Genomic DNA, 19,952 nt, shown 5'->3' on the forward strand with positions numbered 1-19,952 from the left:
CTCCGTGCATAATCCCCTCTTAATAACCTCCCAATAACCTCTAAATGATATTAGGGGGTTATTTCAGAATTATTTTGGCTACCCTCACATCAGAAAAAATATGGACGTGAAAACGCAAAGGGTACTAATTCCAAATAACGACGAAATAACTCCGCATTAACCCCCAATAATCTTCACAGAGGTTATTGAATGATTATTGGGAGGGGATTATGCATGAAGAGCTGCGTGCAATCTTTGTACGTAAATAGCGCTTTAGATAAGACGGCAAGATCTTCTTCAGATGTGACGGTTGAGAAAAATGTTCTCAAATTAGTCCAAGTCCAGAGGAGCTTTACCTTCGATATTAAAACGTCTATTACTAATTCGTAACTAAAAAGAAACATCCATGATTCAGAACTTTGTGGCGAGTCTTCTAAGGCTATAAAACTCACCCATATATATCACCGATAAAAAACAATTGACCCAGCAAAGGGGAAGGCAAAATTTTGGAAGAAAAGTCTTCTCAATAATTAGAAAGAAAGAATGATCATCTTACCCTGCTTCTGCTCCAACAACTACACAGAAGAACAATTAACCTATCAATGCACAAAACAATGCTGCAGCAAAGGGTGAGAATAGTCTACATACATATCCCAGAGCCCCTTATATTTCTCCATTCCAATCTTCAACCAAGGCTTCATGTTTCCATTGTAGTGCAGAACTGCACCCTCAGTAATCAAAGATGGATGTACGTTTGTATACCCTAAACCAAGGACATGCCACTTTGGATCCAAGGTCTGAACTAGTCCATAAAATGACAGTAAACCCGGCGGCAAAGTCCCTAGCTTCCATAATGTGTGATCCGCATTTCTTTCCTGCCAGTAATGGTAGATTCCTGTCACATTTCTCCTTCGCCACTCCATAAGATCAATCACATTCATTCCAAAAGCCCATCCACAAGCATCAGGGTCAAAGTTTGCACGGATCAATGGGTGTGAGAAGTTCAGGTACTTGTGGAACCTGTGGAATGTCTCCATGCAAGTTTCAACAGCTCCCATAACATTTCCACTCAGGTCAATTGAGAACAGTTCCGAGAGATCTTTCTGAACAATGACATCATCATCAAGAAATAATATCTTGTGTAATGCAGGGTAGAGATCTGGTATGTAAAACCGTAGGTGATTAAGCATTGATAAATATTTTGGATTCCTGAATTTGATTGGAGTTTTGCTGTCCTTGTTACCAGAAAAGTAAAAATTCTGCATATTAGAATCTTGGAGCTGCTTCAAGACCGGCACATATGAAGCATTAAGCCAGCTTAAATCCTCCACTTTCTGGATCTCTATGGTAGCTCCTCCAAAGCTGTTTATGGAGAACCAGGCCCTCATTGGTATGTAGTTCACATCGTCGGTGACTAGATGGAAGACAAGCTGGTCAGAATGCTTGGCATTTGTGGTGGTTGAGTTGATGACAACTGATGTTGCCAGGATGTTATCCGAAAAGATACAGAAGTGCTGCAGGTTGTTGTCCCGGAGTTTGTCAAAATAATGTGGTGCATATGTGATTCTTTTGTCTGGGTTTGGCCATTTGAACCAATCCATGATTAGTCTGATTCCAAAGCAATACAGAGCTTTTGGGAGCTCCTCAGCAGCTATCTGCCCAAACTTCGTACTCTTTTCAGCTTCTGCTCTAGACTTATCTTCAAGAGATTGGACTTGGCCTTTCATCTTCAGAAGCGAAGTTGCAGCATCATAACGAAACTGCTGTGCTTCGTAGAGCAAAACAGCCATGATGTGAATGGTACTCTCAGACTCTTCAGTAGTTAAGGGGGATCCCCGAGTTGCAGCAGCAGAGAGGAGAGCCTGGGAGTTCCGTATCTGGGTGCTTAGCTCCCCAGCGAACTGAACGTTGTTGCTTTCTTTAGCAATGACCAGGAAAGCCTTCGCCAGAGAAATCTGATCAACTAATTGCCTCGTGACTGAGTTAACATTCAGCATTTCATCAGAAATGTTCAGACCTTGAGGGATGCTAATGGCAGGGTTTTGATATGTCTGCAGAACAAACAGGGCTTTCTTTCAGGATAAAATAGGTCTTTGATGTCAGATCGATAAATGAAAACTAGATTGAGAACAAATGGTGGTTTCAGCATTAGACCAGGAGACAAAAAAAATTGAACGATAGTATCTTTTTCTTAATTTAGTCTAGATAAAATACAGAAATTTGACATTGATTCACTGTGTATGACTATTATTGTAAAATACATTCTATCCAACAAGAAGACTCACTGAGAAACAAATTAGCAAATTGAAGTATGAAAAAGAGCATAATCATAATATGAAACATACTTTCAAAATTTGAACAAAACGTCAATCAATATGAAGTGCCGTAAAATATAACGAGGAGGGACTAAAAGGTTTGCAGCCACCACAGACTATTGAACCTAAGCAATAAAGACACCACCAAAGAAATGGCACTCAAGTCTAAATGGAATGTACATGATAATTCTGCTTTCCCTGAAGGAACATGCATATAAGTACGCTATCTTAGTTCTGAATGTTTTTTTCCTAGTTATTTGTTAAAACACAACCAGGAACTACGCTTCACTGAAATTTACTATCAGATAAAATGCTAACGGAGCGATCAAGCATGTACAATTTTCATCTCAGACTTGTTAATCAAAAGACAGCATTCAACGCCCCAATTCACCAGGTATTTATACCAGGTACCAACTTTAAAAAATAGGCAAAACAAAAATTATAATATTTTCATGTTTTTTTTTCTCTATTTGCAAAATAATATTGATGACTACAGATGGCGTTAATTTTTAAATGAACATAATTTTCAAAAGGGGAGAGCTTTAGAAAAACATGTCTTCATCTCACAAAATACATCCTCTCCCCAACTAATTCTTGAGGACATGGCTTCTATTCAAACTTTCTAGTAAATGAAAACTAAATTCAGCACAAATGGTGGTTTCAGCATAAGACCGGCAGAAAAATATGAATAAACGATAGTATCTTTTTCTTAATTTATTCTAGATAAATTACTGATATTTGAAATACATTCACTGTGCATGACAATTATTGTAAAATACATTCTATTCCAACAAGAAGACCCACTGAGAAACAAATTAGCAATTTGAAGTATGAAAAAGAGCATAATCATAATATGAAGCATACTTCCAAAATTTGAGCAAAACATTAATAAATTTGTAGTGCCACTCAAAGATTGCAAACCTTCATGAAAGTTGATTAAATCAATATCAATATATGAAAGCTTTTGAGAAAACGCTCAAGAGTTCACAGAACAAATAATAAAAAAATAAAAGTTAATGATCAACAATGCTTACTCATGCAGCTATTATAACACTATAAAAGTAATACAAAATCATCATCATCTTTATTGCAAATATTGAGGTCAATTTTATGAATCTATAAACATTAATTCTCTTTTGAGTATTATGCACAATTTCAACTCCAGGTTACATGTCATTTTGGACTTATAGTCACATTACTTACTGTAATAACTAATATTTTAATAAATAAAAATAATAAAAAAAGTAAAAATAAACAAATAAAAAAAATAAATACTTTTAGATGTGTCGAATCGAATTAACCGTTGAGACAATTCGTTTAAGTGAAGTCGAGGGGGGGTTTCTCTTGGTCCTTTCATTCATAGCCCACAGAAAACAAGGGTGAGAAAAGAGGAAGAGAACAAGAGACAACGGAAGAGAAAGAAGAAACAGAAAAATGAGGAGAATCCACCGTGCCCTAATTCGAAGGAAGAAAGGAAGAGGCTAGTGTGTTGTTTTGCTTGGTTCCATGTCTCATCAAAGAAGAGAGAGGAGACGGGATCCGCAACACTATACTACGTGCAAGAAGAAGAGGAAAAAGTTTTGAGAAGGAAAGGAGTCGGTGCTTTTCATACCTAAGATTTGATGTGTGTGCGAAGATGAAACTAACCAGCATCGTGCAGGAAGAAAAAGGAGGTTGTCAAAGCCTAGCCAAAGGAAGGCGACCCATACGTACTGTGCCAGAGTAGTGTCGAGCCCAAAGGAGAAGAAAAGGGGGATTTGAGTGGCTTTGTGAAGAATAAGAGGTCCGATAAACTCTGTGCAAGGAGGATTAAAGAGGCAAAGTCGAATCCAGCCTCAATATGAGGGAAGAGGAAAAACACGTGCCCTAGTTACGGGTTCCTCCAAAGAAAGGTTAAGGTAAGTTAGGAATTATTCATTTTAACTAATAAATTTAATAGCTAAAAATACATATTCATATATATATGTGTGTGTGTGTGTGTGTGTGTTTTAATATCAGAATTGAAATGATAATAAAAGGTTAAATTAAATCAGAATTGAAGCTATAAAAGTCTCGAATTGGAGAAAGATAGAGGTCAATATTTATGCAAAAGAGATCGAGATAACTAAGGTAAATATTAGGGTTTATTAATTATTAATTAATGAATCTAATATATACATATTTGTGTATTAAAATATTAATAATAGGTTTAACTAAGTTTTAAGCTTTAGAAGTTCATATTGGAGAGAGAAGAGCAAGATTACGATAATAAATGTGAGTAATTACTTTCTTATATGTATTAAATAGATGTTTTATTAGACAAAGACTTGTCTTAATACTTTAGACAGTTTTTTTTATAACTTATGTGCATGTTGTAAACTAAAGAATTATTGAAATGAATGAAATGAAATCGTAAAAAAGGAAAATGATTGCTCAAAGAATTTAAATGGACGTGACTAAAGAAAATGCAATGTAAGAGCTTAAGTCATACATGATTACTCCCATATGGTACTTGCATGGGATACGATGTATTCATGCATGAAGAAACATGAAAATGATAAAGATGTACATTCAAGAGCAATTTTTTTGGAGTACCTATGAGTGTAATTTTTTTAGTAGGTGTGACAGTAATTCTGATATGACTTCTTAAAAAAATTAAAAATAATAAATACTTGAATTGAAATATGAAGGCTTAAATTAGACATGAAAGCTTATAGTTTTGATTTATCAAAAAATTGCATACTCTTGGGACATTCATGTATAACAATTGCATATTTATTTAAAACACAATAACATTAAAATTGTTTACTAAGTGGTGAAAAGCATACAATTGAATTTTATTGTTTCTTTCAGAAAAAATTGTAGATTGATATGTCTGAAAAGAAAGATTTAATTTACAGGAGGACTATTGTTTATAGGTATTATATTGTGTGTTGTGGTTATATTTATTTTATTTTTTACCTTTGAGTAATGATATTGTTGCGTGTTGATTTAAGATGTTTTACTTGTAGACTATGTTGTTAATTTATGATGATTTGATTTTAATTTAATGTATTTTGCGGTTTCTTAGTGGCTCTTCTATAAATCGAAAGTTGTTAAAATTTGTGGAAAATAAATAAAATGTTAATATCGTTTGACCGCATTTCTTTACTTGGTTAATTCTAAGCTATCATATCGGGTCGCGACACTTATGGCCTACCTCATTTAGTTCTTGTACCTTAACGCTAAACAAATTTGCCTCACTTTATCAAATATTACTTTGCCCTCCACTTTCCATGGAATAAATGTTTCAATCTAATTTTTCTTCTCTTTCTTTTTACCCGATAATACTTTTACTATTTCTTCAATACATTTATTTAATTTTAACTATAGTTGTTGACACATCCGTGTTAAAACTTTTATTTTTGCCACATTCAACTTGATCATTAATACAACAAAAAAGTACATCGAACTAACTTTTTTATAGCATAATATTAAGTTAATGTGATTTATGAATTTTTTTGTACAAGTCATCAATATTTTTTTCAATCACCAAAATTTGTAAAATACTAACTTTTCTCTTAATTACAAAAAAGAAATTTTCAAATTTTTTAAATACCTTCTACAAGTTTCATTGCAACTTAATTCTCATTCTACAACTTTCGTTGTAACTTAACTCTCACTTTCCATTAATTAAAATTGTGATTCTAGGGGATGGACCATTTGAGAATAATTTTGTATAATTGAGAGATGAAATTAGAGAATTGTAATACTCTAGGACTAAATTGGCATTATAATAAAGTCAAGGGGCTGCTTTGAGCTTTTTCTCATATTGTCAATGTTGTAATTTTATAAAAGTTATCCTTAAATTTCTATAATATTCTTGAATCACATAATGTTTGAGAGGAACTACTCAAATCAAATAATTCATCTTTAACTCTAAAAGTTAGTCCCATATTTATATTAACCCGCTCTTCTATGGAGAACTTTTTTTCATATTTTAATTTTATCACCTTCATGACTCAATGGGGTTGTTATATTCTCAAGCCTTCAAATTTTTTTCTTTTCTTTTTTTTGATAAGTTCATTTGTTATCTAAATTATAGTAATATTTGCTTACAATACTATTATTTTTCCAGACAACTGCTCAAGCTTCAATGGGGACAAAGCATACAACTATTGGATGGCCAACATTGAACTGAAAGATATTTAAGTATGTTTTATACACTAATTACAGAATAATAGAAATATTTCTCTCATGACAACAATGCTATTACTTATATTAAAATTTTATATGAACAATTACAGGAGGAAATGATAAGGGAACAGGTGAAGTTTGTTCGCCAGCCTGTAGTGAAATCTCCTAGCATACGATAAGGGAACTAGTGAAGTTTGTTGGGGGGCAGACTGGAGTGAAATCTCCTTTGGCTGTTTGCATATGTTAACAGCACTAAACCAACCAAAACATACATTGATCATTTCGTAGGTGAAGCGTAAGCCTGCTAGCAGAGCTCGTAATATGCTAGTTTATTGGTCAATTAGAAGTCCACGGAAAACGAGTGAATGGTGTGTTCGCCAGTCGCGCTGCTCAAGGCGAGTCCGAGCACTATTCTGGTCTATTTAGACACGTCGTTGTTATACATAATCCAAGTCTGGCTGTCGACATCTACAACTTCGCCCAGCTCACATTGCTAGAAAAAGTTTGTTAGAAAGTCTGCCACCACTTGCGCTTTAATCATCGTCCAAGGCATGTAGATGATGTCGAACTCGTGAGCTCCATCGTCCAAGGCATGTAGATGATGTCGAACTCAGAGGGAGCGGAAGTCAAGGCCCTGCCAAAGTCATCGATGAGGACCAAATCTATTGTTTCATTGGTCGGGCTGATGGATTCACATTTAGGCGATGGCAGGTAACGACGAGTAGGATCCCTGGCATCTCTGAAGCCGACCAAATGAAGACATATTTGTGTTCCCAAAGAGTTTGGATCAAATTGTCCTTCTTGCCTACATCAAATTTCTCACTTGTTGAGAAAAATTTACCACCCTCTCCATCAGTTGCAGATACCCCTCAAGAGTTGTCTTGCTGGTCTCGAGACCCCCTTCGTGCCTATTTTGGAGGTCAAGTGGCTCTTGCTCTGCACCACCAACCGCCCGAATGTAGCAGTTTCTGGACTGCACCAAGTTCCTTCGACCTATGATGACTTCTTTGTCCCGCGGAAATTTTAATGTGACGTGGTAGGTAGAAACCACGGCCTTGTAGTCAGTAAACAACTGGCACCAAAGATTACATTGTAAGTCGGCGGGGAGTCCACCACTAGAAAATCCTCCATGTATGAAAACTGTTAGTCGCCTTCCTCCCAACGACTGGTAGTGTATTTACTCCTAGCGCCTACTTCCATTCGCTAGAGAATCGATAGAGCGAACCGGTAGGAGCTACCGGCCAGTCGGTCTTAAGGTTCGATTTATCAAATAATAACTTGAACAATATCTTTACGGAGCTATTAGTGTCTACCAAAATACTACACATCTAGTTGATCATCGTCATCACGACAACAGCATCATTATAAGGATTCCCGTTCTAGAGCAAATTTGAATCAGTAAAAATTATTGTCGGATGGGAACTACGCTTTGGAGCGAAGACGGCAGCACAAAGCTCCCTTGACTGCAATGACTTTTGGCCGTCTAGAGGTTTCTCCGACCCCTCCAAAAAATGTTGACACAAATCCAGATATGTGGATGGCGTTTTCCCTTGTAAGTTCATCTGGGATTTCTTCAACCGAAGCTTTCCTATGTCTTTGGGCACATCTCCAGGCACCACAAATTCTTTGAGCTTCTCAGCTCTTATCGATTCCTCGACCAAGTTTAGGGGGGGTTTGCATTTTTCCGTGTCGTGACCATGGTCTTGGTGGTAAGCGCAGTACTTCTTAGAATCCTGGAGAAATGCTCCAGTCCTCATGAGGGGTGCCTTCTAGAAGTATTCTTTATTTTTTATGGTGTCTAGCAACTCCGCCATTAATACCCCCAGGGCCAAGACCATTGCATCTCGTATTCGTTCGTCGACTGCTCATGATAGTGAGATGACCACTAGTCAGCATACCTCTATTGGCCACCATGATGGTTATTTCAGTCAACCCCCCTGTTCATCTGGAGAGGCCGATTGTCTTCATGCCTGAGACGGATGGGAGGACGTTGGCCATCCCTCAGTCTCCACACGATGTTTTACAAGGGCCCCTTCTAAGACCGTCGGTCGAATGATTCCGCCTTATGGTAGGTGTTGTTGAGATATTCATTTACAGCAATGTCACAATGAGTTAGCTCCAACAATTTAGCCAGTATCTTTGGCTATTGTACGCCTAGAGTGTTTCGGAATTGCTATCTCCTCAGCCCTTGGGATATGGTTGCATGTTCCAGATCTCGCTCCTCCAGTATCTCCTGGAATTGAGTTATGTAGGCGCACAGTGTTTCGTGTTGTTGCTGCATAACCTGCAATTGCGAGTTTTTCCTCAGTTTCTGTGCGCTAGCAAATTGTGCCACGAACATCCTCTTAAAGTCAGCAAAAGAGGTGATTACTCTAGTGGGAATCCGTTAAACCATTAGAGGGCCAACTCCCTCAGTTTGGTGAAGAGAAAATGACACTTTAATGCGCCATTAATCCTCAGCAGGCAAACGGTCGACTCAAATGATGTGATGCGATCAGTCGCAGCAGACTGACCCTTGTAAGAATCGAGTAACAGAATTTTAAACTTGTTTTAGTGTTTGGCGACGGAGATCTGCCAAGAGAATGCATTCTCCGACTTGAAAGGCACCTCCTGCGACCGAACTACTGCCTATCCATCGGTGCATACCCAACAATGCCCTAGTACCGGATATCTTCTACCTTTTCTTCAACCAAAGGCATCCTCCTACCGTTAAGCGTCAGTTCTTCTCCTCAAAGGTTCTGCTCTTGAGGGGCTCGTTCTCAAGGATTCCGGTCCCCTCCTTGAGCTATTGCTTCTCGAATCACATCTGTCATCTAACCAAAGCATTTGGTCTCTCGGTTCTTTGATTTGTTGCTGCACAAATTCTCCGCTACACTCCATGCTTGTAAAGCATCTCATTATTTGATTTCTTTTCCTTCTTATCTCCATCTTGTTGGAAGTATGATCTACGTTCACCGCACATTTCATAATATTGAATCTGAATGTCCTGTGAATTACACCGAAACAATAGAGCGTACAACATGAGAAAGAGAGTAATAAAGGAGAGGAAGAGAGCGCACAGTAAGAGTTTAGTACCTAAAATGGCGACTGGTTAGCCTTTTACTATAAAATGGCGGTTGATTAGTCTTTTACTATAGAAATGACCCCTATTTATATGCATAGGGGATATACAATGGTAAATTACATGACTGCCACTGTTTTCATAGGGACAGGGTATCTTGGGCATACAAAGAATAGGTTAGCCAAAGGTTTAGCTATCCCTTCATTCGTTTGGCGAGGGTGTGAGACCTATGTGTCGACCAAGATAGACTTTATTGAGTTTGGGCGATTGGTTGGCCCTAGTGATCATTTGGTCGTCTAGATTCCATTTGATCGCCTGACTAACTTTCAGTCGGTTGATAACCCTTCAGTCGACCGACAAACCATTGGACGGCTATGCTGAGTTTTAGTTATCTGATGACCTTCGAGCAGCCTCAGTCGACCGACTATCATGGTTCGACTGTCTACGGTTGAGCCTTGGACAAGAAACTCGTGCTGCAGGAGTAGAGTTAGGCTATCAAGCAGAGGGTGAATTATAATATTCTGATAGGTAGCTTACCCCTTTGACAAGTGATCTGTCTAGAGGACTTGATGACCGTCCATCTACAAGGAATTAGGGCCACCTAAATAGCCTTTAAGACTCCAATGAGGCTTCCGATGGTACCCGGGTGAGGATTGGAATGACCCTTCTCCTCATTTGGATTGGATGCGATCCTTGGCTCGACGGACCTTTGTTCGGTCGATTATGAGTCTTGTTCGAAGAGTTGTAGCTAGTCAACTGGACGATGTAGGTCTCTTGCTAACATGATTATTATCTCTTCTGCTCGGCCATCTTTGACAATACTTTTATCTTATAGTCCGTTGAATTTCTTCAAGACTCATGTCGATGCATTTCTGATGTACAATAATATACATATATACATATATCTACACATAATATGAATACATACATACATACTTATATATAAAAAATAATTATTTTATTATTGTGGCCACATCGTGAAATTATTGCTCAGTTACTGATTAATATAGTTGGTGAATAATATTTCCTAAATTGGGAGAATTTAGAATATTTCTAATTTTTGTTAATTAAAATTTAATTAATATCTCAGTAATTGGCTTGCATTTAAGTTATAAACATTGATCCTAATCACTATAGACTCATAAACCTCACAAAATCAAGTGATCTACAATCGGTGCAGGCCTCAATCCTGATAATGATTTATGGAGGTGTCTTCTAGGCTATAAATATGAAAGGCTAAGTTCGCACAACTACTCTAATCTGTTTTGCACCCATTCCATCACAAGGCAACATATCATAAAGAAGAAAAACTTCTCTCAAACCTTTACAGCAATGAATCAAAAGTACCTCAAACACTTGAAGACTACAATAATAGCAAACCTTTATCCCACTAAGTAGGATCCACATGAATCCTTTTTCTCCCTTGCGTCCAATTGAGTGTCATATTTTCATTTTACTCTAATAGATTAAGATCATTTTTTATATAATATGCCCAAAGTCTTTTTAAGTCAATTTTTGTCTTTCTTAACATAAGTCGAATCTAAAACATCTACTCTCCAAACCGAAGCATCAGAAGTTCGACATTTAATGTGACAAAACCATCTAAGACGACTCCCTCTAATCTTTTTCGTCATTGGAGTTACACCAAACCTATCACGAGTACAGTCATTTGGTATTTTGTCTCTAAGTGTTGAGCCACTCATCCACCGAAGCATTATCATCCCAGCAACACTTACCTTTCTTTTACATTTCTCTTTTAAAGGTCAACATTCTGCACCATAGAGCATTGCAGGTCTCACCATCTTATAAAATTTACTTTGAGTCTAAGCAGTGTTTTTCTATCACATAATAGGCCCGATCAACTCCTCCACTTCAACTAACCAACTTAAATTCTACTAGTAACATCCCCATCTATATCACTATCACTTTGAACAATAGACTTGAGATATCTAAAACGTTCACACGATTTAATGATTTGATCACCGATACTTATAACTTTGCCATTAAAGCTACTACTACAAAAATACATTCCATGCATTCAGTTTTGGTTCTACTCAAACGAAGACTTTTAGACTCCAACGTAGACCTCCATAATTCAAGTTCTTCCTGAACTCTTTCTCTAGTCTTATGATGTCATCAGCAAAAAGCATACACCAAGGTACATCCTCCCTTAGGTAAACAATAAACAAAAAGATATGGCTTCAAACCAATCCCCGAGGTAATCGAATTGAAATAGGAAAATACTTCGTCAATATTCCTTTTGTTCAATGTAGGTAGCATCTCTAATATATAAATAAATATATATATATATATATACTAACTTGAAAATAAGTCGTATTAACACTATTCTTCTCCGGAACTCTCCAAAGAACTTCTCATGGAACCTTATCGTAAGATTTTCTAAATCAATAAAAATCATATGCAGATCCGCCAACATTAAGGTACTTCTCCATCAAACCTCTCAATAAATAAAGCTTCCATAGCAGACCTGCAGAGCACAAAACCAAACTGATTATGAGAAATATTTGTATCACGTCTTAACCTATGTTCAATTACTCTCTCCTATAATTTTAAAGCATGACACATAAACTTAATTTCTCTATAATTTAGATAACCTTGTGCATTCCCTTTAATCATAAAAATTGGGATCAAAATACTCTTCCTCCACTCCTCAAGCATGTGTTTAGTTTTCAAAATAATATTAAAGAATCTAGTAAGCCAAAAAAGTCTCAAATCTCCTAAATATTTCTACACTTCAATAGAGATATCATCAAGTCCTAATTTTTCATAATTGTTTTCTTTAAAGCCTCCTCAACTTCTCTTTTACTAATGCGACGGTAAAAATAATTTTTTTCTTTTTTATTAATAATATTAAGATAACTAAGGTTGATCGTATTTTTAGAAACTTCCATAAAAAGTTTATCAAAATGGCGCACCCCCTTATGTTAAATATCCTTCTCTAAGAAAAGTACTTTTTTATTTTCATCTTTAATACATTTTACTTGAATTAAATCTTTTTTCTTTTATCTTTGTTTGGCTGGTTTATACATATACTTTTCACCCTCTTTAGTAACTATTCTATCATAAAGATCACTCAAAGCCGAATTTTTAACTTAAAAAATTGTTCTCTTAGATTCCCTACATATCACCTTATATTTTTTTTCAATTTTGTAAGCTTTTACATTGAAACAATTTTTTTAATAAAACAACTTCTATTTTATCTTTTCTTGCATATTATTATTCAACTACCAACTATTTTTATTTATAGAAATTTTGAATTTAATTTTCCAAGTACATCTTTTGTCTTTTTTTTACTTTATCCTACATAGAATTTGCTTATTCTCAAACATCCAAAATCTTGAAATTTTGAAGTTTACTTATAAAAATAATTTATTTATGTCTTTTAGAAGCTCTCATCTAATTCTATAATATTATTTTCTAGTATTTTTTTGCCTTACAACTCTTCATCTTAAAATCTAGACAAATAATCGAGAGTATCTTAAATTTTCACTTTGAATGATCTTACAATATTTATATTCTTGGCGATCTCTTTTCCTCATAAGAAAATAATCAATTTGTATTTTATTAAATCTATTCTTATAAGTAATAATATATTTATTACTTTTTTTAAATAAAGTATTGGCAATAACAAAATCATACGCCTAAGAAAAATCTAATATGATTCTACTTTATTGATTAATTAATTAAATATTTCTAAAATCTTCCACTCTCACCAACATGTCCATTTAAGTCTCCTCCAATAAAAATTATTTTTTCAAGATGTATCATTTGTATTAATTCAACTAGGTCATTCCAGTATTTTTTTTAGAGCTTATATCTTAAGGGTTAAAATTGTATCTTCTTGAAGAGCATAAACACTTATAACATTAAAAATTTTAGTATCAACAACAATCTTGAGAGCTATAATTTTATCTCCAATTCTATTTATTTTTACACCATTATCTTTCAAACTCTTATCTATAATTACACAAATACTATTTTAGGTGTGATTCCTACCTGAATACCAAACTTTAAACCCTAAGCTATCAATCTCCTTAGCCTTTTCTCCAACCCATTTTGTTTCTTGAATACATAAGATATTTATCTTGTAAGATAACAACCTTGCAAGAGTTTGCAACAAAAAATAAGGATATATTCTTTTTGAATTCAATTAAAATCAACCTTTTTGCATTCTTGGTACTGAACTACCCCACATTGTTAATAGTGACAAATGCGTTTAATATCATATGGATCGATTTTAAGAAGCTGCTATTGCCTTGTTAAGAATGCCATCCGCATCATTTAGCGTCTCTCCGGATGACACTTTACCCAGTTAAAGCATCCAAACACGCTCTCCAACATTCCAAACGACCAAATAATATCATCCCTGCACCTACAGACATTATGGAAAACAACATTTCACCTGCACAATTGCACCAAGATCCTTCCTGAACCAGTAAATTCAGTATCAATGACTCAAAACATTCAGAAAGAAAAGATCCACCAAATTAAGAAAAAAAAGCAACTAACTTTGCATGGAAGCACATCATAAAACAGATCAGATCAGAGAACACAAATCAGAAAGATAGATCTTATTTAATAACCAAATCTAACCTTGGCGGCAAGAGGCACGAATCGCGGATCCCTGTCGCGGCTATAGATCAAGAGAAGAAGCATTAGTAGCCCTAAAAAGCAAGGCACAAAGAGCAACCGATATTCCAGGAGCAATCTCCTCCTAGCTGGTCTGCGCAAGTCGAAGGCCCTCCGCCTCATCTCAGACCGAGGCGATCGCCTCCGTTATGTCGCATCTCTTGAACGAGAGAGTCTGCGACTATTCCGTGAGAGTTAAGGGCATGTAGGGAGAGGGAAAGGGAGGAAATGCAAACAGCTGGGATTCGGAGATCAAGAGTTTGAATCCGCTCTTCTATCTTCTTCTTCTGCTTCTTGCCCGAACTTATTAGGAACTTTTTCCCACCCTCTAGCGCTAATTGCAGTCGGAAAGCTGGGACACGGTTTGACCTTATTTGGCTTGTTTAAGCAGCCTCATGTTGTCTAAGGGATTATGTTCAGTTTTATTTGATATTAAGCCAAGCTTTTGGGTATGTTATAGAATTTGCTGCGAGGCACCGTGCAGGTGAAATCATCTAATTTTACCTAAAATTTCAGCGAACACACTTTGAATTTGGCTTTGGCAATTTTGAATTCTTGAGAAATGAGAGTTATTTTTGGATAAGAACACTCACATTTTAGAAGTGAAATAATTATTTAAAATCCATCTTGATGTGCAAAAATATGTTTAAACTAGGTTCATTGTACAACAAAACATTCTTGATCGAATCTTTCGTGGATCCGGTGGTTCGATAAAAGGCACTGTTAAAAGATGAATTTCAAGTAATGCATGGATATCGAGAGCATGATAATTGAATGACAATAGTCGTCTGATCAGAGGCTGATCGAGTGGGCAACCGATTAGAGACCGATCTAGCAAGCGATCTGTCAGAGGTCAATCGATTAAAGGCTAACCTAACTGAGAACAGCCGACTCTGAGGTCAACCGATGTCGGCTGACAAGAAGATGGCATGTCATAAACCAATCAAAGAGGTTCAGAGTTTGTAAGTGTTATTTCATAATATTTATAGCCACCTATAAATAAAGGGAGCATTAAATGTAAAAGAGTAACTTTTTTAATTGAAACCATGGACGTATATGACTCTCTGAAGCCCTCTCTCTCTCTCTCTCTCTCTCTCTCCCTCCCTTCTCTCCTTTTTATGCTTTATTTCTTGGATGAGATTCAAGAACAAATTTTGGTTTAATAGCTTGAAAAGGCGTGGTGAGTGTGGATCATGTCATAAACAAGAAGCAAAGTGACTTAAGGAGAAGAGCCCCAAGATCAAGTGATTGCAAACGACATCGATTGCAGCTGAGAGTATCTGGCTCGGTAAATCAATGACCTCAAAAAACAGATAATGAAGATTATCAAGGCTCACTAGCTTAGAGAGTATGTAACCACCTTGATAGATACCGTCTCAATACCCACAAGAAGCGCTTGTACCAAATGATACAAGAATCCCTCCAGCCTTATTGGGGGAGAACAACAGTTGCTACCCCGATAGTGCAGCTTCCACACTACGCAACCACCACGAATATGTGTGTATCAAAGTGCCACGGCATGCGCAGTGAGAGGATGCTTTCTCCAGGAAAATTTATGAAACTGAGCCCCTTAAGCATTTCAAGGTTCTAGATTTAAAATCTTGTCGAGGGAAATCAAGCCTGATTGACTATATTGTCATCTTTGTGTTAGTCGTGTGCTTGCACACGATAATTGATGCATTGGAATGTCATTTTTTCTTCATGACCCTAAGAGAGTCGGCTCTCTATTGTTCAACTGCCTATCATTGGAGTTGAACATCTCATTTGTAGACTTCAAGAGTATGTTTGTCGCACAATTTACTAGCACTCAGAAGCTCCACAATAACTTTTAGGTGCCCTTACAGTTGTGTCAAGCACGGAGCAAGTCCCTACAAGCCTTTAGCACTTGCTTCTAGAAGGAGGTTCATTTTCATATGTGTTGAGCTTATAGTGCCCTAAATTATTGGTCGAGCTATTAGAGCTTTCCAATAATCACATATCAATAGAAGAATATAACTCTCCATTTTTTTTCCAAAATAAAGTAACCTAACTGGCACCCTCCAAAATGAAGTGCCAGTATAGAAGGTCGGAGACCATGGCATAACCCTCAGTTTCAGACTAGCACTCATTTCAAAGACCCGTGCCCATCTTCAGATAATCAGATAATGCATAAGAGAATTCACTCTCGGAAAGATCGAGTCTAATATTATGAAGTCCCTCAGTTGACTCCTTTAAGAGTTTGAATGCTGAAAGTGATAGTAGCTATCCATAATAAGGAGTACTTCAAGTGGGTGCCACTAATGAAAGTTATAGGCTATCTCTGAGATCCCAATAGATATCATGCATGCCATCAAGATCATGAACACAGGACGAAGGAATGCTGACACCTCTGAAATCTGATTAAAGTGTTAATTAAGCTTGTGAAGCTCACTGAGTTTGCATTGCTTGGAGCAATTAACCAGGGACAAAGGAAAGCCCTAACGAAGGACGCTTTCAGTGAGCATGCTTAAGCTCAAGCCAACCACATCCTGAGTGTCATGCCTGACATCATTAAGGGAGACAGAAGTGAAACTGTCCTTTGAGATTGAAGAGGCTATGCTCTGAAGAATTATGCATGATAACCTTAATTCCACAACACATCACATAACACCTGTCAATCTGCTTCATAAGCAAACACTTGCTCACCAAGGGCAATCCTTTCAAAGATGTTATCATCATCATCGTTGACTACCAAGTCAGTAGTATATTCATTGAATCAATGAGCTTAATGAACATTTTTTCATGTTTTTTTTATAGATAGAGCATAGGAGCAACCCATCTTTTAGATACACACAAGTGAAAAAAAGGAAACACTAGGAAACCTTACTTTACCTATCACCTAGGAAGAAGATGAAAAGTAATTTATATCCGTGATAGATTTTATCATTGTCGACTCACCAACAACTTACGATGCCATCTTCAGTCACCCTCTAATTAACTTCTTCCAAGCCATAGAGTCTACTTATCACACGACGGTACCTAAGGCGATAAGATTTTTTGAAGGTTGAATACATTTTATCACTTAGTAGTACCTATGATGATAAGCTTTTCTAATCGTTGAATAATTCTCTATACCTAAGCTTTCCAAAGTTTGAATACTTCTCTATACTTAGGATAACCATCTCTGAGACACACTCATACCTTAATTTAGATCCATACATCCACTTTCTGTAAATAGTGATGCTTGAAGATTAAGGATGTTCAGTACCTCATGTTAAATGATATGCTTGTCCAAAAGGTTGAATACTTCTTTATACCTAAGATGTGTACTAAAAATCGATGTTGAAGGGGTCCTTAGAGAGAAGCATTCAAATGAGTGTGAAAGCTAGTCTTGAGAAAAATATTTTCCCATCAAATACAACAATAATGATACTTATGGCCAACCCTTAGGAAGGATGTCGAAGAATTCTTGAAAAAATGGGAACAACGTCAGAAATTTGTACTGATGCAGCACAAGCCATCTCACAAACCACAACCTTTTATCACTACATGGACGTTCACCGTCTGGAGACTTTACATCCTATCACCACCGGAATGTCGTCGCCGCCGCCAATTCTTCTTGATTCATCGTCGTGTCGTTGATTTGTCAATATCATTATTAGGAAGGATTCGCCACTTTGTTTATCTATTGTATTGGCCTATTCTCCAAATAACTTATTCTCTCATATCACACAGATGACCTTGAGATATTTAAGAAACTTGGAGAAGAAGGAAAATGACAAATAAAAATAGAAAGCAAAAGAAAATATGGTAAGGATTTCCTTATGGTTGAGATTTCGGAGGTGTCTGATTTCCACAATTCTATATAATAAAAAAATGTACATAAAAAGATCATAAAATGTACACTAAAAATAGGTAATTTTAAGGTGGATCAAAGGACTGGGCAAAGTAAGACTTGGGTCGGGTATCTTATTTTTAAGGGGGTGACTGAAGCATATATATTTTTGAGTTATGGTTATTCATTCTAATTAAGTTATATCATATTTTCAATTAATCAAGTGATATGTAATTTTAATTAATCACTAAGAATCATCATGACCATACACAAACTTATAAAATGAACATCTAACATAATAAAGAAGGTATGATTAAAACTCATTTCCTTTATGAAAAATTTTATATTACAAAACTTTTATACTTTTTTTTTAAATAAGAAAAGCAAAATAAAAAGCAAGAGCCACAAGCCATACATTTGATTACCACCCATCGTTTCTTTCACACTTATTATTTTGGTCATCTTCATTTCCTTCGACTTGGAGTTAGTCACCAACTCTATGAACTTCTCCATACTCAACCAGTTAGAGAAAAGCATATGCTACTTTACCAAGTGGGCTAGTTAGTACAAGATAACACTAATTAATTTTTCTAGAGGATTTCACTTTGAGTAGCAATAGACAAAACCTAGGCTACAAAATTCTTAGCCATCTTCATTGTAGTCATCTATTCTTTCAACAACCATTTTTTTCATCCAAGTTTTTATAGAGTGATGACCACCAGGCGTGGATCATCTCTAGCCCTATCTCAATATCTTGTGCAGACCTCTCAAACTTATTTAGAGCTTGATTTTAGTGATGTAAGAAGTTTGATAAGGTGTGAGAGGCTTACTACCGAGGGCATGTAGGTAGTCATTCTAATGCAATAACTCGTTTGGGCCCAACTACGATAAAGCTTCAGCCATTCTCGGAGAAGTAATGATGGTGCCCAAGGTAGAGGCATATTGATTATTAACTAATTTGATAGATTTCCAATCCTTGTTGAGGTTAACTAGTATATTGGGCTCCAACTCACCCTCACTTTTGCCTATTGCATATGTAAGGCAATCCACTTTAGTTAGGAAATTTTGGGGAAGCCCACACACTTGTGATTTTGAGTGGGCTCTTCTTATATAAGAGCTTTCCAATTATGCTAGTTCTCTCACTCCAAGTGGGACAATTCTGATGAATCCATTGTGGCATCTGACTCTTCATTGAGTCCACCATCAGCTCTATTACATGTTTTTTTAACAATTTTCTCTTATCCATGAGCAAAGCCTAATTGGTAAAGCTTCTCATTTCAAAGAAATGGGCCTCTACTCATAAGGAAAAACACAAAATTTCATCATTTTCAGTGGACTATTTGACACCCATTCTCTATGCGGATTTAGGTAACCTTAGTCAAAATTCTTATCATTGGTTGTCGTCATCTTAAGAATCTATAATAGGATGAGGTGTATACATCATTTTTTCCAGCATGTAAGTCTCTCAATGAGGATTTTTTTTATTCTCTCTCTTCTATATGATGATATTAGAATGTGAAATCAAAAAATTAATATCCTTATCTGCTAAATCTATGGTTGGCTTCTCTTTCTTAACAGCTAGAACCATGACGTGCTTAGCGTAGAGATCATCAGAAGTCCTCCAATTGGTCTCAATCATCTTTCCAAATGAGTCAGAAGCCAACACCTTATTTGTCATTGAAGCTTCAAGATTCTGACAAAAGGCTATAGACTTTCCCTTGACTTTATCCACCTTCTATTGTGCCTCAGGTAGACCTTGAACTTTGTCTTTGGAGGAGAGACATCGATTGGAGTTGTCTTCCTTGGTCAGCCATCCTTCTTGAAAAAAAATTGAAACCAGAGTTTTCAGTCTTTCACCTTATTCTGAAGCCTTCAAAAATGAAATTGACCCATGAACTAGAATTGAACAAATCCATTAAGATGTGTCAAGAAGGAAAATAAGTGGTCGAAAACCTTGATTGACCATGTAATCTCCAACCAAACCATGTGATCTCCATCT

The 19,952-nt window shown here is 36.3% G+C and overlaps 1 protein-coding gene across 1 annotated transcript; it reads right to left on the bottom strand.

Moving 5' to 3' along the window:
* Positions 1-328: 328 nt before the first annotated feature.
* LOC110033522 (probable galacturonosyltransferase 10) lies at positions 329-14,559 on the bottom strand. Its single transcript, XM_020737535.1, has 2 exons — positions 14,125-14,559; positions 329-2,030 (listed from the first exon to the last, which is right to left on the bottom strand). Exons 1-2 carry the CDS (start codon positions 14,281-14,283, stop codon positions 579-581), a joined length of 1,611 nt encoding a protein of 536 aa, XP_020593194.1. The 5' UTR covers positions 14,284-14,559; the 3' UTR covers positions 329-578.
* Between the last annotated feature and the right edge of the window lie 5,393 nt (positions 14,560-19,952).

The sequence above is a fragment of the Phalaenopsis equestris genome, unplaced genomic scaffold (assembly GCF_001263595.1).
Source record: "Phalaenopsis equestris unplaced genomic scaffold, ASM126359v1 Scaffold001208, whole genome shotgun sequence".
NCBI lineage: Eukaryota > Viridiplantae > Streptophyta > Magnoliopsida > Asparagales > Orchidaceae > Phalaenopsis > Phalaenopsis equestris.